Genomic DNA, 24,761 nt, shown 5'->3' with positions numbered 1-24,761 from the left:
ATTAATGGGAAAGGGAGAACTGAAAGGGAGGGGAGAAAACCAGTTTGGCCATCTTGTTGGTGTAGCTAGCCCTTGTAGACAACAGGGTCTAATCATTAAGGTGAATAGAGGGATTTCAAGTTAGTGATATGACACACAATTCTCTGATAAACTCCTCTATGTAAGGAAAAGACACCTGACCACCGATTTCCTAAAATATTTACAGACCTCTGGTGTTGATTTTTGGAACTGAAGTGAATGTGTATTTTGTGCTCAGCATTTCCATGTGTTTATGCTGGTGTTTGTAACTCAGCAAAACATCTTACTGCACTGGCTAAGCAGCAATGCAGCGGCAGTGCAAATTGTACATACAAGGATGTTTTTCCTGTTTTTATGGTGTTGGAAGGAAAGGAAGTGCAAGAAGGAAGGAAGGAAGTGCAAAAGCTGTAATTACAAAAATGAGGAGGTACTAATGGCACTCACTGGCTGAAGGTGACGTGAAGTTTGGGGACAGGCTACATTTGCTGGCTGTTGCTGGAGGGGGGTGGGGTAGGGTACTGTGGTGAAGATGCTGTGTAAATATTATGAAAAGCTCTTGTATTGTAAGTCAGTTCTGCCTGTCTGTTTTTCTTCCTCAGCCTCCCCAGCCTCATTCGTCTGTCTATCTGTGTCTTTTTGTCTGATGGGATATGCCTGCAGACAAGTGTACCCTAAAGATTTTCCCATTGGTGTTGTATAGCTTTGAAGGAAAACTGCAGTCAGATAGATATGTACAGTTAACAAGCTTGGATAATTGCCTGCACTGCACTTTTTGCTGGAGAGGTTACCCACTGCTTCCCAGCTGAGAGCAGTCAAGATGTGAAGAGGAGGCATTGGAAAGGATACCCAGAGAGGAGCAGGGTCCAGAAAACACATTCGAACCAAGAGGATGTCGTGTAAGGCCTCTTGGGCAGGGATGTGTGAGCTTCCGAGGCGCAGAGGGGAAAATGATGAAGGAACTTGCTGATTGATGAATGACTTTGTAAATACTACTGCTAATGACACGGCACTGGTATGCTCTTGAGGGGGATGTTTGATGTTTAGTCTGATGGGATTTCTGTCTGCTCTAGGAATGGGTGACAGCTACAGATATTAGAGTGACCCTCAATCGTCTGAACACATTTGGAGATGAAGTTTTCAATGACCCAAAAGTTCTCAAGTCTTATTACTATGCGATTTCTGATTTTGCTGTGGGTGGTAGGTGAGTAGACAATAAACCTCTGTACTTACTTAAGCTTTTGGTCAGGATTACTAGAGTGCTTTAAAGATTTTGATTGTACTCACATGGTACCAATAGTCTCCCGTGTTTATTGACCGTCCTAAACAAAAAAGTGCAGTAGAATGAATCTTATGAAGCTTGCAAATACTGTTTATAACCTCTTGTGGCTATAATTTCAGGGCAGACAGATATATATACATTTTTTTTTCTTCCTTGGTTAGATCAAATGTTAAGTGATTTGGGAGGAGAGAGGGTGAAAAGTGACAAAAAAGTAAAACAAAAAACGCCTAGCTTTTTTCTACCCTGTGCTTTGTGTCGTTTTTAATGTGTTACTGTTTTCTGCCTGTATCTGTAGCCTAGAATAACAGTCAATAGAAAATCTCAATGTCTCAGCTCCCAAAATATATGTGAAGCAATCTCCCATGAAGATCTGAAGCATTGTAGAACGTCGTGGTTGTCTATTCCTCTTGCCAAAGCATACTGCAGAATGCTTAAATCTTAAGTTGTTGATGATAAAATGTTTTTCAATAACAGAGCTGAAACTAGTGCAGTGTTTTGGACTGTTTGCAGAGAGCAGTCCTGAGACCGGAATTTGACAACATGGGGATTTGCATTGGCAGCACCACCAAACTGTGGAGGTCCCTGGTCTTCTGTATTAGTCACCTTTGTGCTATTTTAATTTCTTACTGATACAAGCATGCGACCAGCATGCATGCCTTTTCCTGGACTCTCATGAGGGAGAAGCTATGGAGAATATACTAACCTAAAGCCAACAAAATCTTTGCTTCTCCTACTCAGCTTATTCTGTTTTAGTGACAGACTATGAAGGAGTTGGTTAACGCTCTCACATTTCTAAATGCCTACCTTGAGCATGCTACACCTGTTTGTTTCATAGAATGGTTTGGGTTGGAAGGGGACCTTCAAAGATCGTCCAGTCCACCTTGTGCCTCTGCTGTGGCCAGGGACATCTTTCATTAGATCAGATTGCTCAAAGCCCCATCCAGCCTGGCCTTGAACACTTCCAGTGATGCGGCATCCACAACTTCTCTGGGCAACCTGTTCCAGTGTCTCACCACTCTCATTGTAAAACTTTCCTTCCTTACGTCCAATCTAAACCTACTCTCTTTCAGTTTAAAATCATTGCCCCTTGTCCTTTCACTACAGGCCTTGATGAAAAGTTGCTCTCCATCTTTCTTGTAACCCCTCTTTAGATATTGAAAGACCTCAGTAAGGCCTCCCTGGAGCCTCCTCTTCTCCAGGCTGAACAACAGCAGTTGTGTTCTCAATTTTGTTGTGACCATCTACCTTTGAATTTGTCTTACCTCAGATTTTCAGATCTGGGTTCTGGTTTTGGGATAGCTCTGTGAGTGACCTGGATCCCTGGAGTTTAAATACCTGTTCCTTGTCTCTCATTTACCAGGTGCAAATGTAACGGGCACGCAAGTGAGTGCGTGAAGAATGAGCTTGGGAAGCTGGTCTGCAACTGCAAACACAACACCTTTGGGGTTGACTGTGAAAAATGTCTTCCCTTCTTCAATGACCGTCCGTGGAGGAGAGCAACAGCAGAGAGCGCCAATGAATGCTTGCGTATGTGTGGCCACACTTGAGGGGAAAACCTCTCAGGGGTTGGGCCCCCTGCCTCTGTGGTCATCCAGAAGCTGGTCCTGTGTGGTTTTAAGTTCTCAGTTGCAGTTAGCCAGTGTTAAGCATGGTTCTGGTGTTTTTCAGCAGAGATTTTGTGAGACTGCTGGTCATTCCACTCCCATCCTGTGGGAACTTTCTGGTAGATCCCTAGAAAGGGGCATCTCCTTTCTGGAGAGGGATGGGAGCACCCTTTAGGAAACATGCCACAAAAATGTACAGGCTTGTACATTATGGGATCCATAGAAAAAAATCTGTATTAGGTACATACATTGGAGTATAATTGCCCTTTAAAAAGCTCCTCATGTAGCATCTGCTGATTTCTCTTGTATTTGGGTTATTGGTTTGTACAGTTACTTGTTGACTATTTCATCCAATTTCGGGGCTGTTGCAACAGTTCCGGACTGCAAATGTAGATCTCTGACAGAGAGCCAATTTATTTGGCCTGGTTTTGTGTCGCAGACCACAGCTTCTGGTAGTTTACTTTATGGGGAAGCTTTTTCAGACAGAAAAGCTTTCTTCCTGTCTGATCTCTGTGTGTGTTGATTGGTCCCAGCTGTCTGGTCAAGACCTGTGGCTTCCCTCAACAGGCCAGTGAAACCTGGGTCTCCTGCTTCCTAGATGGAGGGGATGTGCAATCCAGGGGAGAAACTCTCCTTACAGCAAGGAGTCTGCCTCGCCGTTACCTTCCTATGCTTGCTTGCATGGTTGAACTCGGTGTTGCTGTGTGGGAGGGTGGCATTTCAGCTGCAAATGGCAGCCCAATGTGGAAGGGAGTAGGTTAGAAAATGCTGGGGTTTTTTTGGATGTAGGTGAGAGTGGTCTCAAGAAGCCTGTTTCATCATTACAGCCTTTCTTCACCCTCCCCAGGTTCAACCACCACAAAACCATGCTTCCCCCTTTTTCCTCTCATTGATGCACAGTGCCTTAGGGGGGTCTGTGCATGGGTCTGGGGATGGTTAAAGGCTCCTTCTCCGGCTCCCCTAACACTTCAGTACTGAGCTTTGCTTAGTGGGTTTTGTGACTGTTGGCATAGGGTGGCCGCACGTGCTATTCACCGATGGTACCCTTGTCTTTGCAGCTTGCAACTGCAATGGGAGGTCACAGGAATGCTACTTTGACCCTGAGCTGTACCGGTCGACGGGCCATGGGGGTCACTGCACGGGCTGCTCGGATAACACTGACGGTGCCCACTGTGAAAGGTGCAGGGACAGCTTCTATCGCCTGGGGAATGAGGAGGGATGTCTGCCCTGCAGCTGCAACCCAGTCGGTAAGTAGTGGCAGCAAATGTTTCTGCTTGCAAACTTCCATGCACAAAAGCTAACTCTTCTCTCAGTTATGGAGGTAATTGCAAACTACAGGGTAAAGAGAGGGGGTTTCTGTTTGGTTTTTTCTTTTTTTTTTTTTCCCCATGAAGGAAATGTTTTTTCAGTTGTATTTTGGTTTAAATTATCCTTGGATCTAATTGGGGTTGGGGTGGCAGGGGCAGATGGTTCATCTCTGCAGCATTTAGTCCTTCAAATCTGTTATGAAATATATGGTTTGTTTTCTGGTTTTTTGGTTGTTTTGTTCCCCCACCCACTGCATATGTGTTACCCTGGATGCTCCCAGTACTAAAGACCTCATTTAAATTCTTAATAAACAAGATGATGTGAGCAGATATTTCTGGAAGTTCTTCATACTGAAGAATTGTAGTGAACTTCGGCTGCATCAGTTTCTCCTACTGAATATCCAAGCACTATAAATACAAACCAGTGAAACCTTAAACACCAAAGGGGGTGGGGATGAGGAAAAACAATGTAAATGCAAAATACGTAGTTAAACTCCTTTTTAAAAAAAAAAAAAAGGGGAGGGGGAATTTTGCCAGGAGAACAGATCTTTTGTCATCAAGGGAACCACATGACCCTTATGGAGTGATCCCTGAACTACACCAGCCCACAGCAAATAAGGGGGAAGGAGACAAAAGGGTAACAGATAGTAAGGTATGATGTGAGGTTCCAAAATAGAGTAGCTGGAATAAGTAATAGCTTGCAGCATGCCCTAAAAGCAGCCAGTGAGAGGTCTGCCAGGGTACGTCTCCTGTCTAATTTGGTCAGAGAGTTGTACAGCTGTGAAACTTTTGACCAAGAAAGGCCTCTTTATTCCTCCCTCTGCTTTCCCAGGTTCTCGTGTCAGACCTTATTTTAACAGGGGTGAGGGTTGGTGTCAGCTGAGACGGTCAAGAAGAGGCAGGGAGGTGACTTCTGAGGTCTTCAAGGATAAATTTCAAAGGGCTTTATAACTTAGCCATTAGCTTGTATTCTGTGGCACACTGGCACCCTGGCCACGTTTGAAGCCCCTGGATTGGTTTAGATTGCTATTTTTTGTCCAAGTGCTGTTTTTTCGTAAATAATCATAAGTGGGACTGCAAAGGGGATTTGAACTTTGGCTGTATATGGTAAAGGTTTTGTGAGTTTTTCTGTCCTGTCCAGCCTAATCATCTTATAACTCTTCACTTCGCTGTAATCTTCTGGTGTGGATTGAAGTGGAAAGAAGCAACTATTTCTGTATATTAAAATACTTTTCTCCTGGTAGTTAACTCTTACAGTGCTGACAACTCCTAGGCTGCTAGCTACTCCGGTGCTTCAGAGAAAGCATTTTGTCAGCCACAGATTAAAGAAACCTGTTGCTGCTTTCTGTGCAAGTGTACTTGAAAAGAGCAGTATTGAGGAAAACATCCTGTCAAAAATGAGAGTTTTGCTGAAGAGTTTATTAGGATTAATAATGACACACAGAGTCTTCCTCTGAGGAGGTAGCTTAGTCTTTAAATCCAATTTGGCAATCAAGGGAGGAAATCTGAGCGTGAAGGGGAGAGGTGAGGATATGCCCTGCCAAAGGGGAGGTGGTGATTAGGGAGAACACAGGGATTCAGGGAATAAAATCTTGGAAATGATGTATTGCAGGGCAGAACAGGCATGGAATTAAAGAGGCATGGAAAGGTAACGTTGAGGACAAAACGGGAATAAGGATGAGAATGCAGTTTGAAGTTAAATTCAACTCATATGTAAAAAGGTTAGTTGGTAGGAATAATTAAAGCTGAACATAGTTTGGAAGTAGATAATGATTCATGTCTCTAGAGCTGCTGGGGAAAAAAAATCTGTGTGAACTAGAGGCAGTCTTTAGGTAAGCTGTCACTCATTGACTTGAAGCTATGCTTCCCTCTTTCTTTTCCCATATTTCTTGCCCATTTCGTAAAGTTGAAAAAATTGCAGGCTAATAGAGCTGAGTGGGTCTGCTGAGGTGCCTGTCCCTGCTCTCCCCGCAGGCTCCCTCAGCACGCAGTGTGACAGCTATGGCCAGTGCAGCTGCAAACCTGGCGTGATGGGTGAGAAGTGTGATCGGTGCCAGCCAGGTTTCCACTCCCTCTCCGAAGCTGGGTGCAGGTAAGGGGTACTACTGCTTTCTAAAAGAAAAACTAGGCAACTTTTTAAAGCTTTTTCTGTGTGACTGTTATGAGTTATCCCCTCTCCTGGTTCTTTCAGGCCCTGTTCCTGCAATATGGCTGGCAGCACAGGGGAATGCAACATCGAGACAGGACGGTGTACATGCAAGGACAATGTTGAAGGCTTCCACTGCGAGAGGTGAGTTTCTCTTCCTGTGGCTTTGTTTCAAGAATGACAAACATTCAAGCAATGGCCTGAGGTAAGCAGCAGGGAAATTAATTCTTTTCCTTCACATCTTCAGATGCAAACCTGGATTTTTCCATCTGGATTCCTCCAATCCAAGGGGCTGTACCCCCTGCTTCTGTTTTGGACACTCTTCAGTTTGCACCAATGCCATCGGCTACAGTATCTACAGCATCACCTCTAGCTTCCAGTTTGGTAAAATTGAGCCTTCCTTTGTATCTCAGGTTGGGCTATAGTGTCAAGTCAGAAGTGATTAAAAAAACCCAAAACCCAACCAACCAAAAAACACCGAAACCCAACCCCCCCCGCCCCGCTCCTTCCTCCCTGTGCAAGATCGCAAACCTTGGGTAGGCAGGTCCAGGATCCCTCTTTTGGAAATGTTGAATTAGTGCTGAAGTTACTGGGAGCTTCCCAGTTAGCAGCTCATTTGTTCAACTAGGGAAGGATGAATTCACAGCTCTGGTCTTGGGCACCCAGTGCTAACGTACACCGTGCAGGTGCAAGCAGGATTTGTGAATGTAAGCCTTCTGTAGCTTGAGAGAGGTGCTGGCAAGGGGGCATTTTCTTAATTTTGGAACCAAAACAGGAGTTTCTGATTGAGAGGATTATAATCACTATAGATCTGGGGTTTATGTGGCTCAGGAGAAATCTTTTCATACAGTCAATTTCCTGCATACGCATGTTTTCATGCTGCATAGTCTGAAAAGAACACCTTTCTAATTAAAATTCCACTGGATAACAGTTTTTATGAAGGCTGAAGCTCAGATAAAGTTGTAGGGGACTGCAGGTTTTCCTGTCCCTGCTTAAGTTCTTTAAAAAAGAAGATTTTGAAGAGGTAGTTATCGTAGGGTTCAAAGTTCAGAGGGTTCACGTCCACACTCAAGTTAGGGGCATAAACTGGCAATGTGGTGTTTGCTATCTGCGTTCTTCTGCACAGCTACTTTTCTAAAGCCTGTTAGTGCTGATGTACAGACTATAGATTAATTATACATGAGCAGCTTGCAGTATGACATGAGAAGTGTGTGCAAAGGTATGTCTTCCAAGGGCATTAATTCTTGCACATTTGATTTTTCAGGAGAGGATGAGTGGCGTGCTGAGCAGCGCGATGGCTCGGAAGTCTTACTCCAGTGGAGTGCAGAGACCCAGGATATCTCTGTTATCTCAGACAGCTACTTCCCCATGTATTTTGTTGCACCACGTAGGTCATTCAAGAAGTGAGGCTTTGTGTGCTACTTGTGCCCTTTCTGTTCTGTCCCCTAACTGTAAGGATTTCTTCCCCTTTTAGGCAAGTTCTTGGGCAACCAGGTTTTGAGTTATGGGCAAAACCTAACCTTCTCCTTCCGTGTGGACAGACGGGACACACGCCTCTCTGCAGAGGACCTGGTGCTGGAAGGGGCTGGGTTGAGAGTGTCAGTGCCGCTCATTGCCCAGGGCAACCCCTACCCCAGTGAGAACGCGTTGATCTACACCTTCAGGTGAGAGGACTCTCCAGGTGTGTGGGGAGCAGCTGGGACCTATCCTATCATGCCTCTGAGCTCTTGAGAAAATAAACAGCATTAACTTTAACTTGGAAGAGTGGTCTTATCAGGTTAATTTGAAGCTTGCTACCTGGCAGCATTGTGTAAGTGTATGCAAAGTATGTTGCAATAGCATACCACTGTTGGAAAGGGTGGTTTAAAAGAGCACAGCTGTTAGTGTCTGAAAGCTTTATTGATGATACATGGCTCTTCTCTGTAGGCTTCACGAGGCTACAGATTACCCATGGCGGCCAACTCTTACGGCATTTGACTTCCAGAAGCTTCTCCACAACTTGACTTCCATCAAGATCCGTGGAACGTACAGTGAGAGAAGTAAGTTGCTGGGCAGACCCATTCATCTAGTGCTCAGGTTGCATTATTGTAGGGCTTCGTTGTAAATAGCTGTGGCAGATTATTTGGCAAAGCCCAGGCTGTTTGCTTTTTGTCTAGTCTTCCTGTATAACACCTTCTCTTGGACCTCCTGGAGGGGAGCTGGGGGAGAAAGGTCCTGCCTTTGAGTCTGGAAGCTGAGCACCTATGACCTGCTGATTCTTTGCTTCTAAACGTGGGGGGTTTGCTATGTTGCCCAGCCGATGCCTTCCAGATCGGTAGAAATACATAGCACAGAGTCCTGAAGGATATGATAGGGGAGATATAGGGAGTTTACAACATTTGGCTTCAGTTTCTGCTACACTGGAAATTGTTACATCCCCCTGTTCCCTGGTCTTGCCTTGGCATGACAAATGGGAAGGATGAGGTCTTGAAAGTACTGCCTGGGCTGAACTTCATAGAATCACTTCACTTAAAGTTCCCTGTAATAAGGGTTAATAAAAATCGGGCACAAATTAGGAGCAAAAATAATGTGTATATATTGGGTATTTTCATGTGAAGAAGGATTTTTGTAGACAAGTGCTAAGGATGAACTTGGATTTGGGGAAAGTGGGAAAGCTGCAGGTGTTTTCAGTAGAGGTGGCTTGTAGAGAGGAATGTGGGGTTGTGAAACGGAGGGGAGGAAAGGTGTGGAGCAAGCCATCCCCTGAGTGCTGTAGCAGCTGCTAAAATGTGGGAGCTGAGGCTCTGCTTGGTGCTCTGGAGCTGCTGCAGTGGTACAAAAGCACTGCTATAAGTTAAAAACCAGCTATGTTGTGTTCCAGCTCAGTTCTGCTCCAGGGAAAGGGGTTGCGTGGAGAGGGGGGAGGTTTCAAATGCCAGACAAAGGAATGGCCTGCAAGGGATAGCTGAAGAGATTGCCCTGGGGCTTGGTTCGCAGACGCTGTGTTAGAGACAGTGTATTAAAGAGATGGTCTGTCCTCCCTAGAAAGACAGGAATTGATTTTGGTTTTTGATTTGGAAATTGAAACCATATGCATGCAAAATGTAACTTATTTTAACTGACTATACTTGCTCACATGCTGTTCTCAGCATCCTCCACTGTACTGTTATTCTCAATTTACCTGCCCTTCATGATATATACCACATCTTTTCTCATCTGCCTAAACTTCCCTGGAGGGTTTTGCTTCTTGATTCTCCTTACCAGCTGCAAGCATCCACCTGTCTGTCTCTTGTACTGTTCAGATGTGTGTTCAGTGAAGCAGCGGTGAGAACCTTTGTGGTTATAAAGCATTTCCCTCTTGGCACTTTCTAGGCGCTGGCCACCTGGATGATGTTACCATCACAAGTGCTCGCCCTGGAGCCGGTGTGCCTGCAGCCTGGGTGGAGAGCTGCTCCTGTCCGGTGGGATACGAGGGGCAGTTTTGTGAGCGCTGCTCCTCTGGATACCGGAGAGAGATGCCGAGCCTCGGGCCCTACAGCCCCTGCGTGCCTTGCACTTGCAACGGGCACAGTGAGACCTGTGAGCCCGAGACTGGTAAGAGGGACTGATAAAACAGGGAACAGCAAGAGGGTGCATCTTCTTTCTGGGTTGGGTGATGAAGGAAAAGCCATGTCCCTCTCTATTCCAGGTGTGTGCAATTGCAGGGATAACACGGCAGGGTCTCACTGTGAGAAGTGCAGTGATGGGTATTACGGAGATGCGACAGCAGGCACAGCCTCAGACTGCCAGCCCTGCCCATGCCCAGGCAGCTCAAGCTGTGCCATCGTGCCCCGCACAAAGGAGGTTGTGTGCACCAGCTGCCAGGCTGGCACTACAGGTGTGTTCCTATATGTAAAGTCTTTTTTCTACAGCTGATACGCCTGTGGAAATGTGTCTCCTGCTATTTCTGGGGCTCTGACCCACAGTGAGCGCACTGAAAGCTGCTGTGTCTTCTGGTTCAAATGCTTCTCCCTTCTTCAGCCCTATTTTCTGTCCTGTGCGAGGCTCAGGGCTACGCATGTTATTTGTGCCTGTCTCTCGAGAACAAAAGGGAAACAAAGGCTTAATCTGTGTAAAGTCTGAACGTTTCTGTGCTATGTGGGTGAGCCGTGCTAGCTTCTAATAGAGCTCTGTTAATTGCATGGTGTTGGGCAGAAAATGGGATAGATTTGAAAGAGCCAGGAAGGCAAGTCAGACTGAAATAAAATTAGAAGATGCAGTTTGCCTGTCAGAGAGGCACTGCAGGATGCTTGCAGGGGAGGGCCAGTGCCCTCCCCAGGAAAAGTGGGAAAGCTGCAGTGACTCACAAACACTGCCCAAAAAGTACAAGACCAAATTTATGCTCAGCAGTTTTAAAGAGAACTACGTGAACAGGTACAGATCTCTTCCTTTTGGCGATAAACCATGAAGTCTGAGCATGTACCTGAGTCGTTAAGGAGAGCCTTTTGTTCTGCCTGCAAACAGCAAGGAAGCCTTAGGATGGCTGGCAGCCTTCATGCTCTCTGCTGATTTTATGCTTGGCATGGCAGAGTCTGAAGTACAGAATACCTGTAAATGCTTGAAATGCTTAGAAAAGCCCCATACCAAGCACAGAGGCAGCTGGTGGGGGGTTCCTGTGGGTGCCGTTGCTTCACAAACCAAAGCGGAGTCCCAGGGTCCAGGTTCCCTGCAGCTCAGGTTTCAGTACAAGCTCATCTTTTCCTTGTAGCTATGTGATCGCACAAGGGTTCCTCCTGTCTCCCGGCGCCTTCTTGGGATGTCAGGAGAAAAGTGAGGGAAAAGAGGGTTTGTGTGTGCAAGAACTGCCTAAGAAACAGAGTTGATAGCTGGCTGGGGAGGTCAAATCTGCAGTAAGTGTAGGGAGCTGCTGAGTTGGATGCTTCTGTGGCTGCATGTGGAGGTTTGGCAGATATTGTTGGCAGTAGGGCTTCCCGGAGCAGTGATGCCCTATGGAGCTCTACCTGCTCCGACTCTTAAATTAACAACAGATTACAACAAATAGGTTTGGCTTAAAGGGATAGGAAGGAAAAGAGAAGAATAAATAATTAGTAATGCAAAGTTCCAGTGAAAAAGCGGCTTAAATTTAGAGATGGGGAGGGATTCGTTTGAGGTTTCATGCACCTTTCTGGCCCCAACAGAAGGATGAAAGCTGGAGGGGAGGAAGCTGGAGAGTTTTCATTTCAGAAGAGGCTGCAAAAGGGGTCTGGGTGAGATGGCAGTAAAGGGCTTTCTGCTACAACACATGGTTTCTGTTGTGTCCCAGGCAAGAGGTGCGAGCTGTGTGATGATGCCTATTTCGGAGACCCGCTGGGTGAAAACGGTGCTGTGAGGCCTTGCCGCCTCTGCCAGTGCAACGACAACATCGATCCAAACGCCGTGGGGAACTGCGACCGCCAGACGGGCGAGTGCCTTAAGTGCATCTACAACACTGCTGGTTTCTACTGTGACCGCTGCAAAGATGGCTTCTTCGGGAACCCGCTGGCCCCTGATCCTGCTGACAAGTGCAGAGGTGCGAGCTGGTTCCTCTTGCATTGCGAAATGGTTTTGTCCCCAAGAGATGCAGTTTTCTGATGTGTTGTTAGGACACAACATCAGGCTGTTGTTCATGCCTGTCAGCAGTGATGTGTGGCTTTATCCTAGCTTGGTGGTTGTAGCTTGCTAAAATGCTTGTTTGTGGGCACTTACTGCCATCGAAGCAAAAGCATTGTGTGGTGCAGGGGCTGGGCTGTCAAGTGTTTTGGATCCAGGCCTGTTTAGGGACTGGCTAGCAGAGTACCAACACAGCAAGGGACTTATAACTTTCTGCATCTTTCTCCATCCCTTATATTTTTGCAGCTTGTCGCTGCAATCCCTATGGCACTGTGAATCAGCAGACGAGTTGTAATCAAGTGACCGGGCAGTGCGAGTGTCTGTCTCACGTAACCGGGAGGGATTGCAGTGCCTGTGAGCCTGGCTTCTTCAACCTCCAGAGTGGACGTGGCTGTGAGAGGTGATGTTTGCCTTGGCTCGGGGCAAAAAGCCTGGTTTTGGGGGGTGGGGTCTGTGCTTACCTTGTGCAGGAATGTGATGTTTGTCACAAGTAACTGGTGTGTCTCGATGCTGCCTTGGGTGGGGAAGAGCAGCAATCAAGGAGCTGCTATGAAGGCTATACAAAAAGCCTGATTTATAAATAGCTTTAAATCAGGGTTTTAAATAGAAAAGTGTCACGTGACTCTGTGATTGTTGGTAGCTGGGGCTTGTGGGTTCCTTTTTTAGTGCAGGCACCAAGTGACCTTACATGGTTCAAAGGCTCAGAGCCTCACCTCCTGCATCTGCACAGGGAGAAAAGTGGCTTTTGGCAAACGGAAGCATTGAGCTGTGCTTGTTAGGGCTCTTTCAGAGAGGCACTTCACCTGTGCCTCCCTTCTGTGTCACTGCCTGATGTGTGGCTGCCTCTCCCAGGTGCAACTGCCACGCGCTGGGCTCCACCAACGGCCAGTGTGACATCCGAACCGGGCAGTGCGAGTGCCAGCCTGGCATCGCCGGCCAGCGTTGCGACAGATGTGAGGTCAACCACTTTGGCTTTGGCTCTGAAGGCTGTAAACGTAAGTCTGAGGGCCTGGAGCGAGGCAGATGGGAAGGATGTTGCACAGCCAGCTTTGCCTTCACTTTCCTCCTGTCTCTGGGAAGGTACTTTCGCACCTTGCTCTTCATCACAGCAGAAGCTGGCACTTTTATGTCCGCATCCTGCATGGTGAAATTTGATCCCTGTACAATAGCTTACTCCCTTTTTTTCTTCTATTATATACATTATTTTTTTAATTGGGGGTTGGAAAAACCCCAGCTTATTAGATGCCCACTTCTCTTTGGTGTAAATACATTCTCTGAACCTTGTCCTTCAACAGTCCTGTCTCCTAATGTTAACTCTCTGCACAGCTACTCTGCAAATGGCCTGACTATACAGCTTCTGTCTTGAGGAGCAACAGATCTTGGAAATATGACTGAAAAACAGGATTCCCCAGACTTTCCTCCTTGATATCCCTGCTGTAAAGAGCATAAAAATTAACTGCAGTTGCTTACAGTGAAATGGGGTAGAAAACTATCATGGTTTGTGGGAGAGGCAATAGCAGCACTGTGAACGCATGCAACAAATGTTGCATCCAGCCATGTGTAGAAGTGTCCCAATTGGCAATGGGGCTCCAGCTGTGGGTTTGTGCCCTGTTGCTCTTGCAGACGTTCTAGGGTATTGAGGGTATGCTTGTGCCCAGTGAGTTTTAGGGTGTTTCTGCCTCTCCTCCAGTCTGACTGAGGTTTAACTTCCCTGCAGCCTGTGACTGTGATCCTGAGGGTTCACGCTCCCTGCAGTGCCAGGAGAATGGTCGGTGCGAGTGCAAGGAAGGCTTTGTGGGGAACCGCTGTGACCAGTGTGAAGAAAATTATTTCTACAACCGCTCGTGGCCGGGCTGCCAAGAGTGTCCGGCCTGTTACAGATTAGTGAAAGATAAGGTAAGGCCACAAATGCCACTGTTGTATCACTGGAGACAGTGGCACATCTCCACGCTTGTGCAGTGGCTTTGGCTGGCTGATGCTTGCTGAAAGCTGAAAGGTTCAAGGTGCTTTGCTCTGTGTCATACCTGTGCTCTGTCCATCTCATGTAGGTGGTGGAGCAACGAGAGAGGTTGCAGGAGCTGGAAAATCTTATAGCAAATCTGGGTACAGGAGAAGAAACTGTAACGGATCAAGCCTTTGAAGAGAGGTTGAAGCAGGCAGAAAGAGATGTTACGGAGTTGCTCCAGGAAGCACAAAACAGCAAAGGTGAGTTGACCTGGTCAGACATGGATCAATGTGAAATGAGCTCTTTCCCTGATGTTCCTGTTCCCTTTGGACACAGCATGTTTTACTTGAAGCCTATGCAGTGCATCAAGACAGGCAGCTATTTCAGGTAACACTGAGACAGTGTATGTTGTTATCAAAACAACAGTAGCGTCACTTTTATCCCTGCTGTTTTCTCAGTGGTCCGTGTTGTACCTGCGAAGTAAAGGTCTGCCTCTAGCTCTGCACAGACACAAAGGAGGTTTTTACTTGTTAAACAAGCAGAAGACTTCCCAATATACTTATTTATTATGCTTATGAATTTGCTCACACATCTTAGGATAAAGCAGTTCTTGTTGGGATATCATGAGCAATCAGAATGAAGGCTTCAAAATCCTGCTGGCCAGCTTAATTATCCCACCATAAAGCATATAATGTTCTGAAAAGTGCTGTTGTGGTGGCCTGTAGCTATTTTTCCTGTTAAACTCTGCTTCATGTTGATTCTTGTACTGTCGCCTCTACCATAAGATGTCCATGAGCAGGACATTAAGCAATGTGACAGTGATTTGTCCTTAGGGTCTTTTTAATGTATAAGCTGATATGTGTTTTGGAGGAGGGCAACCTGAAGACTATTGACTTTGCATTAAAAGATGTTCCCTTGGGAGTTGGTTCAGTGATTTCAGACCACTTTGGAAAAATCTATTCCCTTTGTGTGAAGCTGGGAAAAAGCTGACACACATCTAATGTTTGTGTTTGCTTGGGAAGATTCCTTCTAGTGGGAATGATCACTGAAGCTTTTCTCAGTTTTAGCTGAGGTAGCTTTATGCTGCCTGCTTGGCATCTGTGCCTAGATAATAGTCGCACGTAGAAAGGTAGGAGGGTGGGGATTGGAGAAAGGTGAGGGAATGGATTGGGTTTGTGGTGGTATTTTTTATCTTTCTTTCCACCTCTTAGATCCATAGAATCATATAAGTTGGAACAGACCCTTAAAATCATGAAGTCCAACTATTAATCTAACACTGCAAGTCCACCATAAACCATATCCCGAAGCACCCCATCTACATGTCTTTTAAATACCTCCAGGGATGGTGACTCAACAGTTTCCCTGGGCAGCCTGTTCCAATCTCTGACAAGCCTTTCAGTGAAGTAATATTTCCTAATATCCAATCTAAACCTCCCCTGGCACAGCTTGAGACCGTTTTGTGTTGTCGTATCACTCGTTACTTGGGAGAAGAGACTGACCCCCACCTCGCTACAACCTCCTTTCAGGTAGTTGTAGAGAGCAATGAAGTCTCCCCTCAGCCTACTTTTCCCCTGACTAAACAACCACAGTTCCCTCAGCTGCTTCTCATAGGACTTGTGCTGTAGTCCCTTCACCAGCTTCGTTGCTCTTCCCTAGCTAAGAGGCAAGATAAGTGCAACAAAAACCAATCTTGTGAAAATCTGTGCACACCTGCAGCACTTATTTGTGGTTTTCTACTTGATACATAGTTTGTAGTATGTTTTTGAAATGTGTCAGATGTTCATGTTCAGTACTTCAGATGTGCGGTCACGGTCAAGGTAATGTATTTGAGAAAAAAAATCTTAATTTTGGAGGCCTGCAGGCTTCTGCTGATAGTTCAGCTCTTAAGAAAAGTAGTTGCCCCGGTCGTGAGGCATGTATCTGTCCTTTTATGGCTCCATTATTAAGACACTGTAGGGATTTACCTGGTGTTCCAAAAATTTGGGGAAGTATGGGGAGCTCATAGGTCCTACCGATTGGAGAGCCAAGGCTCTATCCTGCCAGCTTTTGTTATCCCTTTAGTTTGATGGGGGAGTTTGGGGTGAGTTTGCTCTCCCTCACATCATCTGGCTGCTCCATATGGAGACGGTGTCTGGCTCAGGAGCAGCCACAATTGCACAAAGTGGGGAATAACATACAGCCCTGCTATTCTCCATCTCTGCTTACCTTCTAGGAGTTAAGCTAAAGAGAATTCACAAAGCAGATGTTTAATACCTCTTGAAGAGCAGCTCTGTTGTCTTTTTTTAAGTCAGAGGTGAAACATGATTCTGAACACAAAATCACCGATCAGAGCTGGTTCCAACACCCAGCGGGATTGTAATCTTAGTAGTTAATGACTCTTCATTTCTCATATTTGGTGCACATTCTGATGATGACTTTGATCTCAAGCTGACTGACTTATGAAACGGCTTTGCTGGTCCCCTTTCAGTAGGGGACCAACCTATCAACGAGTTGCCTGCAGTGGTAAGCTGCTGCTCTGGCTTCTCTTCCCGCTGTAATTAATTTCGCTTCTCTTTTATATCGTCTGTTTCAGATGTAGATCAGGGCCTTATGGATCGCCTCAAAGACATCAACAGCACACTAGTGAGTCAGCTCAACAGGCTGAGGAACATCCAGGGCACGGTGCGGGAGACGGAGAGCCTGGCGGAGCAAGCCCGCGTGCGGGTGGAGGACACCGAGGACCTGATCAGCTTAGCTTCTGATATGCTTGAGAAGGCTAAGATGGCAGCTGACAACGTGGTGAGTGTGCTGCCAAGATCCCACATGGTTATGAGAGGAGGGGGCCTTTCCTTTCTGTGCCCTCTGGTGTGTTTCTCTGCTTGTTCTCTTTCTCTCATAGCAAACTTGCTATGGAAATACCTTCTCCCTTCCCCAAGATCATGGGAATTAAATAAAGGAAGATTACCAGTGTCTTGTTGTAGATTGTATCTTAACTCGCGCTCAAAGAAACCAACATAAGAACCCCTAAATAAATATCAGCACCTTTGTTTTTCAGGGATAACCGGTGGTGGAAACTGCATGAGCTTAAGAAAAAAATATAGAGAAGTCAGAAGTAGGTTAGACACATATCTAAGCATTTAGATCATGATAATACATACTTAAAGCAAAGACGAACAAAAGATGGAAAAAGAGCTTTAAGATTTTTGTTTTCTTTTTTTTTTTACTTCCCCCAGTCCATTATACCTCCGGAGTCCAGTGGGGACCCTAACAACATGACTCTATTAGCAGAAGAGGCTCGTAAGCTGGCTGAAAGGTAGGCTGTGGCAAGACACGCTCCTCACAGCCCGCTTCAGGGCCCTGCTTTTCCCTACGAGGGAGAAGCTGAATTTAATTTGCTTGATAAAAAACACATGCCTTTTGAGTAAAGAGGCTGGCACTGTGGCTGCATGCCTACGTATCGTTGAAGGCAAACACTAGACATACAAATGAGGGACATGTACAACCATAGCGGTGCCTTTCAGCTGATCTTGTGGGCACTGCTGGAGTGATGCCTTGGTCACAGAGGTGGTCTCAAACAACATCTTCCATTGCAAATGTTTCAGCATCCTCCATATGCAAATCTGGGTGAAGGAAGGGAGAGTATTCTCTCTTCCAGATTTTATTCTCTCTTAAAATCTGGAATTGAGAATAGATACCACTGGCTGAAAACTCTAATGGCATTATTTTTCTTCTGTAAACTTGTCCAGACACAAAAAAGAAGCTGATGAGATTGTTCGCATAGCCAAGGCAGCAAATGATACTTCCACAGAAGCGTATCAACTGCTGCTGAAGACCCTGGCTGGAGAAAACCAAACTGCAAATGACATTGATGAGCTCAATCAGAAGTGAGTCAGTAATAGAAAATTGTTTTTATTTCCTGGCTCTTGAGCAGTGCTTAAAACTGAGACACCTTCTGTAGCTTTGCATGCTTTGGGTTTTATGGGAGTTGTCTTTCAATTTCTTAGCCTCTCTACTCTCAATAAGTTCAATTCTACTCCAAAAAACATTGTAGTGTAACTGAATCCTTGGGGCTCTTTAGGTATAACCAAGCAAGGAACATTTCTCGAGACCTAGAGAAACAGGCCAACAAGGTGCTTGCAGAGGCAGAGGAAGCTGGAAACAAAGCCCTGCAGATCTACGCTAATCTCACCAGTCTGCCTACCGTGGATTCCACGGGGCTAGAGGTATGTGCAGGAAGCATCATGTGCAGTGTTTTCAAAAGATCAATGAGGACAAGCATAGCAGTGTGCGGAATTGCTGACATACCTTGCATGTGCTCTGCTGATGTTTCTCTGCACAAGAATAGTCTGTGGAATTTTTGTTCATTTAGGCATAATCCAGACTTGTGCATTTCAGCTTTTAAGCAGGGAACTACATACGTAAACCTCCACCTCCCCCAGTCTCTGAAGGACAAAAAACTGAGTGAAATGTTGTTTGCCAAACATCTTGGCTTGAACAGAGAAGCACAAAAGTTTCAGTTCCCTCTGAAGTCTGCAGAACTGCTCCCTCTCCTGTGCTTACTGTAGTGCAGTAGATTTTCGTGCATGTGAGACTGTTTGCAACCTGCGTCCTTCATTGCACTGACCCTCATGGTATTCAGCGCTTTGAAGACGAAGTTACAACTGTATTTGTAAGAGATGGGAACACGTCATAGCTTCCACCTGTGTGATGGCTAGAAACTATAGTGTGTTTTGCCACCTGTTCAGAAATTCTTTAACATTCAGGAATCTGTGTTTGTTTCTGATTTCCACCTGCAGAATGAAGCAAATAAGATCAAGAAGGAAGCGGAGGAGTTAGATCAGCTAATTGCCAGGAAGCTGAAAGATTATGAGGACTTGAGAGAAGACATGAAAGGAAAGGAGCTAGAAGTAAAAAACCTCTTGGAGAAAGGGAAGACGGAGCAACAGGTCAGTTCTGTTTTGTGCAGGCTTTTTTTTCCCTGGGAAAAACAAAGGAAAACAAGTAACTGGCCAGATATGAAAGACTTGGTCTTATTCAGTCTTATCTGAGCACTGCTTGTTACTTACAAGGATACTGCAGAATGGTCCCGGAGAGCAGATGGAGAAAGCTGGTAAAAGCAGTGGCATTGAGGCTATATGGGAGAATAGGGGATGTTTGCCAGGTGTGATGTCATCTTTGTATTCAGAACAGTGTTCCAAAAGTACCTGAATTCACCTGGTTTCAGAGGAAGCATTGCCACTCAGGGAAGAGCGCTGTTCTGTATGGCATTGGTATTTCAGGCTGAGTGATGCTTTTTGATACACCTAGCTGGCTGTCCTTCCAAAGGTATAAATATGTTGATAAATGTCATGTCTCCTCAGACTGCAGACCAGCTCCTGGCTCGAGCAGATGCCGCAAAAGCCCTGGCTGAAGAAGCTGCTCGGAAGGGCAATGGCACACTACAGGAGGCTAATACCATTCTCAGCAACCTGAAAGGTAAAGAGAAAGCATTTGCATTGGATCCTTTGATTCCTATGTGACAAGTCACTTGGCAGTAGGGTGTCTTTCATAAACTGTCCATGCTATTATGTACCTGAGTGTCAGGTGTGTTCTTTTGGCTGGTTTTTTTTTTTCCTTTAAAATAAAAAATAGAAGTGGTTTCAGTGACTAGAAATCTCCCTTTTAAGTTCCTTATTTAGGGTCAGAAGATGTGTAATAGGGAGAGCTACGAGCATATACTCCCAGCACCCCAGTTTGCTCTTCATCCCTCTAATGTCAAGGCAGCAAAGCCTGGATAGCTTGGTCAAAGAAGCATCCCAAAGCTCTTCTGGAGCAAGTGATAATCTGTTTTGCTCCTGCTTAGATTTTGATAAGCGGGTGAATGATAACAAGACGGCAGCTGAGGAAGCGCTGAAAAAGATTCCTGCCATTACCCAGACCATTGCTGAAGCCAACAATAAGACACGCCAGGCGGAGCTGGCGCTTGGCAATGCTGCTGCTGATGCCCGTGAAGCCAAGACTAAAGCAGATGATGCTGAGAAAATTGCTGGTTCTGTTCAGAAGGTGAGTCCTTTGTGGTTCTGGAGCTACCCCCCATGTTATTGGTGTGTGACTGTGTAACCTCCTCTGTTCCAGTATTTCCTGGTGAGTCCTGTGTGCTTTCTGCTGTATTCTCTGCTAGGGAATGCAAAATATGGCATGACAGGAAATTGGTGCATTTTGACGAAAAGGCTCGAAGGAAGTTCTGCACCTTCACCACATTTTTCCATCCTGTTCCCCTTGTTGGCTGTAGAGTGCTGCTGCTACCAAAGCCGAAGCTGACAAGACTTTCGCTGATGTGACAGGGCTGGCCAGAGAAGTGGATGACATGATGAAGCAACTACAGGATGCAGAAAAAGAGCTGAAGCGGAAGCAGGATGATGCGGAGCAGGATATGATGATGGCAGGCATGGTAAGTAATGCTGGCAGGTGGCAGGAGCGGCAAGAAGGTGCCTTCTCCCTGCTGTCCTGGTGATGCAGGCTTTTCTCCCACCATCCTCTTGCAAAGACAGCACTGCGTCCAGCCGGTACTCAATCTCTTCAAAGTTTTAAGTGGGATTGAAAACGTGAGACGAGCAAAAGAGCTCCTCTGGTGGCATTAGCATAGGTTCCCTGCTGGAATTTGGGAGCCAGTTTTCTTAATGCAACACTTCCCTTTTATTTTAACTGAAACCTTACTGTAGCCCTGTTGAGTCTGTTCTGAGCTTTCTGGCAAAATCCTTCTCCGTTATCAGGGATCCCTATCCTGAAATAATCAGAAAACTGATTATTTGAAGTCTGTCAGTCTTCACCAGCACTGTGATAACGATCTCAGCACAGGGGTGTTTTCTTGGAGAGAGGAGCCAGGGCTGTGTATGACTAACTGCTTGGGCAGACCTGTGAAAAGGAGAGGCAACGCTTTTGTAATCCCTGCAGCTGCCTTGTGCTCTTTTTTTTTTTTTTCCTCATACTCTGCAGGCCTCACAGGCTGCCCAGGAGGCAGAAGACAACGCAAGAAAAGCAAAGAACTCTGTGAACAGCTTGCTTGCTGTCATTAATGACCTGCTGGATCAATTAGGTAAGACTGTCCTTAATGTGCCTTACACCTCCGAGTGTTTTCCTGCTGCCTGATGTTGCAGTGCTGGCAGCTGGCGTGGTGTGCTGGCTTCCCGGCCAGTGCTGTGCCATGAATCAAACAGGTCTGTTCATTTCTAGAAAGGGGTTCACGTGTTTTCAGCAAGGGTTTTGTTGGGTGTTTTTCCTCTTGGGGTGGCCTCAAAGCTTGTTGTGCAATGTTCGGTACTGCTTTTCTGTGAGTTGAGGACTGTTGTTGAGGCAGTGAAGGTGTAATGTGGTTGGTTGGTCCTGTTCTAAAAGCTGTTTCTGATGCAGAGGTGGCCCAATGGAGATCTTGGTCTGGGTGTGGGCTCAGCTATGTAAGCACCCAGTACCGGTGCGTGAAAGGTTTGGGTTTAGTTGCGTTTTTTTGTTTTCTTGGTTGGTTTTTTTTGTTTGTTTGTTTGTGTGGGTTTTTTTGTTGTTGGGTTTTTTTTTCAGGTGGACTTCACTGTTTGCTTCTGGCTTTTCAGGGCAACTGGAGACAGTGGACTTGAACAAACTGAATGAGATTGAGGGTACCCTGAACAGTGCCAAAGACCAGATGAAAGATAGCGACCTGGACCAGAAAGTGTCTTTCCTTGAGAGAGAAGCCAGGAAGCAAGATGATGCGATACAGGCCTACAACAGGGACATTGAAGAGATCCTGAAGGACATTAGCAATCTGGAAGACATCAAGAAGACCTTGCCATCTGGTTGTTTTAACACCCCGTCCATTGAGAAACCCTGAGGGTGCACTGTGGGTGGGGGGTATTCCCCTGGTGAGCGGTGGAGCGGTGGTTTGACTATGGAGTGCCTTAACACACGTTACCTTCTTCAAATCCCCAACTCTTTGCTGCTCGCAGCCACTGTTTTCTTTTCAAATCAGGATAAGTTGAAAGTGTTTTGTGGTGTTTTTTGTTTTTGTTTTTTTTTTTTTTTTTTTTAAGAGAAGCAAATTAAATATCCGTCTTTGGGCATCAAAGGGGTTTTTTTTATATAGATCTTCTTCCTGAGCACTCCGCCTTTGCCCCTTTCTCAGACACAGTTTCCCTTTGATTAGCGCAAGGATGAGAGATGCTCTGGACTCTTTATACTGTGGTTCATAAATAACCATGTGAGCTGTATACAGCAAGGCAAAACTAACCCTACTTTCTTTCCTCTCTTCTCCCCTTAACTGTAAAATCCTTGGTCCCGGAGCTCTCTGTCCCTATGAAGGAAGGGGATGGCTACCAAAGTATTACAGTAATGGCCAGTATAGCTGCACTCATTCAGATCCCTCGTCCCAACTTCTAACCCTGTGAATTTTTTTTTTTTTATCGTTAACTAGTGGCCAGCGTCGGTAGCCTTTAACAAAATAGCCAAAGCCTCTTTCTGAAATGCTTTCTGTGACGATCTCTCAGAAAAATGCAGCCTCTGAGAGGAGCTCTTTGGAAAGATGGGATACTGGTGGAGTAGTAGGTCTTGCCAGCCCCGCTCCTGGTCTGTGGAGAAGTTTTGGGTCCAGTCTGTAAGCACCTACCTGCTGGGTAGTCCAGGCTGGGGAGTGTGGAAGCCATGAGCTGCATTCCCATTTGTAGGTGTTGCTGTTGAATTGCCAGAGGGTCTTTTTTTTTTTTCTTAAGGCTACAAATGTCTGATTGACAGCTTAGTTTGTTCAAGCAGGAAAAGTCTTGCTGAAGAGGAGAGCTGCCATCCATAGAGCTCTGACAGCTGCACTGGCCTTCATGCTGTGGATGTCTGTGGGTGGGGAAGGAAGGGGGCATGCAAGGGGAAATGAAAAGGTCTTTCTCCCCATCTTCTTCCAGGAGGAGGACAGTGGCATTTTTATATCTCCTGGCACTGCTTTTGCCTTCTGCCTGTTTTTAACCTGGCAGAAAGAGCTGGAGTTTACCGGTGCCCTCCTTTCTTTTTGCCTACCGATCTCCCGGTCACCGTAAAGCCACCGCAGCACAGGGGCTTCAGGCCAGGCTCAGGTGGCAATTCTGCATTTCACACCGCTGCTGCCACCTCCCTGGCAGGCTCCCTCCCCAGGTAATGCCTCCCAGCTGCTTACTGGTGCTGAGTGGAGCGGCAGGGAGCCCCTCGCCTTGCTCCTCCTCCAGCCTTCCTCTGAGATGAGAGCATCCTCTGCGGCCTCTTCCTTGCCTCCAGCCTGGCATCCCCCCAACCCCTTCCTTGAGATCCAGTATATATCTATCCTTAAACACTATGCAACTTTGTACGTTTGCGTAGCGGGGAAGAAATTATTATCTGACACACACTGGTGCTATTAATTATTTCAAATTTATATTTTTTGTGTGAATGTGATTTTTTTTTTCCGTTTTTTTTAATCATGATTATAGTGTGAGGAAGTCTCTTGTGTGTGCGTATGTGTGTGTAAATATACTCAGCCATATTTCCAGAGTGGCACAGCCTGGCCTCCTCTATGTGCTCTTGGCTCCTCTATGTGCTCCTCTATGGCTTTCCCTTATAGCCATCTGGGCACGTGCACCGTATATCACTTCTCTCCGTATTATTCCCTTAGAGCTCGCTATTTCTCCTAGACGGGCTCCCCTTTCGTCCCTCTCTTGTGTCCTTAGCACCTGTATGGGCATCAGCAATAACCACTTTGCCCATTGGGTGGATGCTTTCTCGCCCTCCTTCCAAAGCCAGCCCTTGTGTGGTGGTCACAGCACCCCATTTTGTGTCCCTTGTCCTGAGGACGTTGTGCCGGGAGGAAAGCAGGGGCTGTGGCTTTGCAGCTGGACTGTGAGGAACTGTAGCACTGTCAGGAGACCAGACCCAGCATGAGGTGGTCGGAGAGCTGGATTTGGGGACATCTTGATACCACTGTGCGAGGCAGGGGGCTTGGTGCACCCTCAGGAACGGCGCTACTTGGTGGGGGGTGTTCCCAGCAAACCCCGCATCTCTCTTGTACCTTTTCTCTTAGAGATTCTTACAATTTACCAGCTTGGGATTGCCCCTGCCTGCAAACATAGCTAATACCTGGAGGAGAGCTTAACCTGTGCTCGCCCACGTGCATGGGAGGTTGAGGTCAGTGTCTTGGCTGGCTGCTCTGGTCAGATGGCTGGCTGTAACCGTGTCACCTCTCTGCCAAGGCTGTGAGAAGAGCAGATGCAAAGATGCACGAATGCCCTGGCTGACCTCAGGCCTAAGGTTTCCTGCTTTCTTCTGGTTTTGGTTTTGTTTTGGTTTTGTTCTTTTTTTTTTTCCTTTTCTTAAGCTGTTTTTAACAGAATTTTATTTTTAAATAAAAAAAAATCTTTATAAGCGATCTCTTAATCACCACTGCATTACAGCCATTATTCATTGTATAAGTCCAGTTATTTCTTTACGTAATGTGATGATGCAACAGCTGCTGGTGGAGTGCTGGATGTCACGGGCAACACGTGACAGTCCCTTCATCACCTTATTCCTGACTGTGGCCCCCTCAGTACGTGCCTTCACTCCAGCTTTTTGCCTTAATCTGTGGTCTTGCTGTCTGGGGCGGTGAACAAAATGCAACACTTGCAGTTTTTATGTATAAAACAGTATTTCTTATTTATAATAAAGTCTGAATATTTGTAACCCCCTTATACCTTGGCATTCTTTTGAGTATTGGGTTGTTTTCGGGGTGGGGTGTGGGGATGTGTCTCAGTTGTAAGATTTGCTTCTTGCTTGCTTTATCAGGTGAGCTGGATTGGGGTGGGAGAAAGGGAAAAGTAATTTGGAAATCCCTGTGATGGGCTGCAGATGGCCATAGTGGTTATGGTGTCTCCTGTGTCCACTGCTCCATTGCCGT

At 46.2% G+C, this 24,761-nt stretch overlaps 1 protein-coding gene across 1 annotated transcript in view; it reads left to right on the top strand.

Annotated features, from left to right (window-relative positions):
* Window positions 1-24,555, top strand: part of LAMC1 (laminin subunit gamma 1) — a 70,420-nt gene extending 45,865 nt beyond the window's left edge. The window contains exons 3-28 of the mRNA XM_064454402.1: window positions 1,089-1,219; window positions 2,658-2,824; window positions 3,960-4,148; window positions 6,183-6,300; window positions 6,400-6,498; window positions 6,602-6,738; window positions 7,619-7,741; window positions 7,829-8,018; window positions 8,281-8,393; window positions 9,706-9,927; window positions 10,022-10,210; window positions 11,636-11,881; window positions 12,208-12,361; window positions 12,814-12,956; window positions 13,679-13,857; window positions 14,010-14,166; window positions 16,479-16,684; window positions 17,119-17,198; window positions 17,632-17,769; window positions 17,964-18,108; window positions 18,682-18,831; window positions 19,246-19,360; window positions 19,728-19,927; window positions 20,157-20,315; window positions 20,861-20,960; window positions 21,472-24,555. Of these exons, the coding sequence (XP_064310472.1) occupies window positions 1,089-1,219; window positions 2,658-2,824; window positions 3,960-4,148; window positions 6,183-6,300; window positions 6,400-6,498; window positions 6,602-6,738; window positions 7,619-7,741; window positions 7,829-8,018; window positions 8,281-8,393; window positions 9,706-9,927; window positions 10,022-10,210; window positions 11,636-11,881; window positions 12,208-12,361; window positions 12,814-12,956; window positions 13,679-13,857; window positions 14,010-14,166; window positions 16,479-16,684; window positions 17,119-17,198; window positions 17,632-17,769; window positions 17,964-18,108; window positions 18,682-18,831; window positions 19,246-19,360; window positions 19,728-19,927; window positions 20,157-20,315; window positions 20,861-20,960; window positions 21,472-21,728 (4,107 nt within the window). The 3' untranslated portion in view covers window positions 21,729-24,555. The remainder of the gene's footprint in view (window positions 1-1,088; window positions 1,220-2,657; window positions 2,825-3,959; window positions 4,149-6,182; window positions 6,301-6,399; window positions 6,499-6,601; window positions 6,739-7,618; window positions 7,742-7,828; window positions 8,019-8,280; window positions 8,394-9,705; window positions 9,928-10,021; window positions 10,211-11,635; window positions 11,882-12,207; window positions 12,362-12,813; window positions 12,957-13,678; window positions 13,858-14,009; window positions 14,167-16,478; window positions 16,685-17,118; window positions 17,199-17,631; window positions 17,770-17,963; window positions 18,109-18,681; window positions 18,832-19,245; window positions 19,361-19,727; window positions 19,928-20,156; window positions 20,316-20,860; window positions 20,961-21,471) is intronic.
* Window positions 24,556-24,761: the final 206 nt, after the last annotated feature.

Source organism: Phalacrocorax carbo, chromosome 6 (genome assembly GCF_963921805.1).
Source record: "Phalacrocorax carbo chromosome 6, bPhaCar2.1, whole genome shotgun sequence".
Lineage (NCBI taxonomy): Eukaryota > Metazoa > Chordata > Aves > Suliformes > Phalacrocoracidae > Phalacrocorax > Phalacrocorax carbo.
The sequence above is the reverse complement of the archived record's forward strand: the minus strand, read 5'-3'. Positions and strand labels throughout refer to the sequence as shown.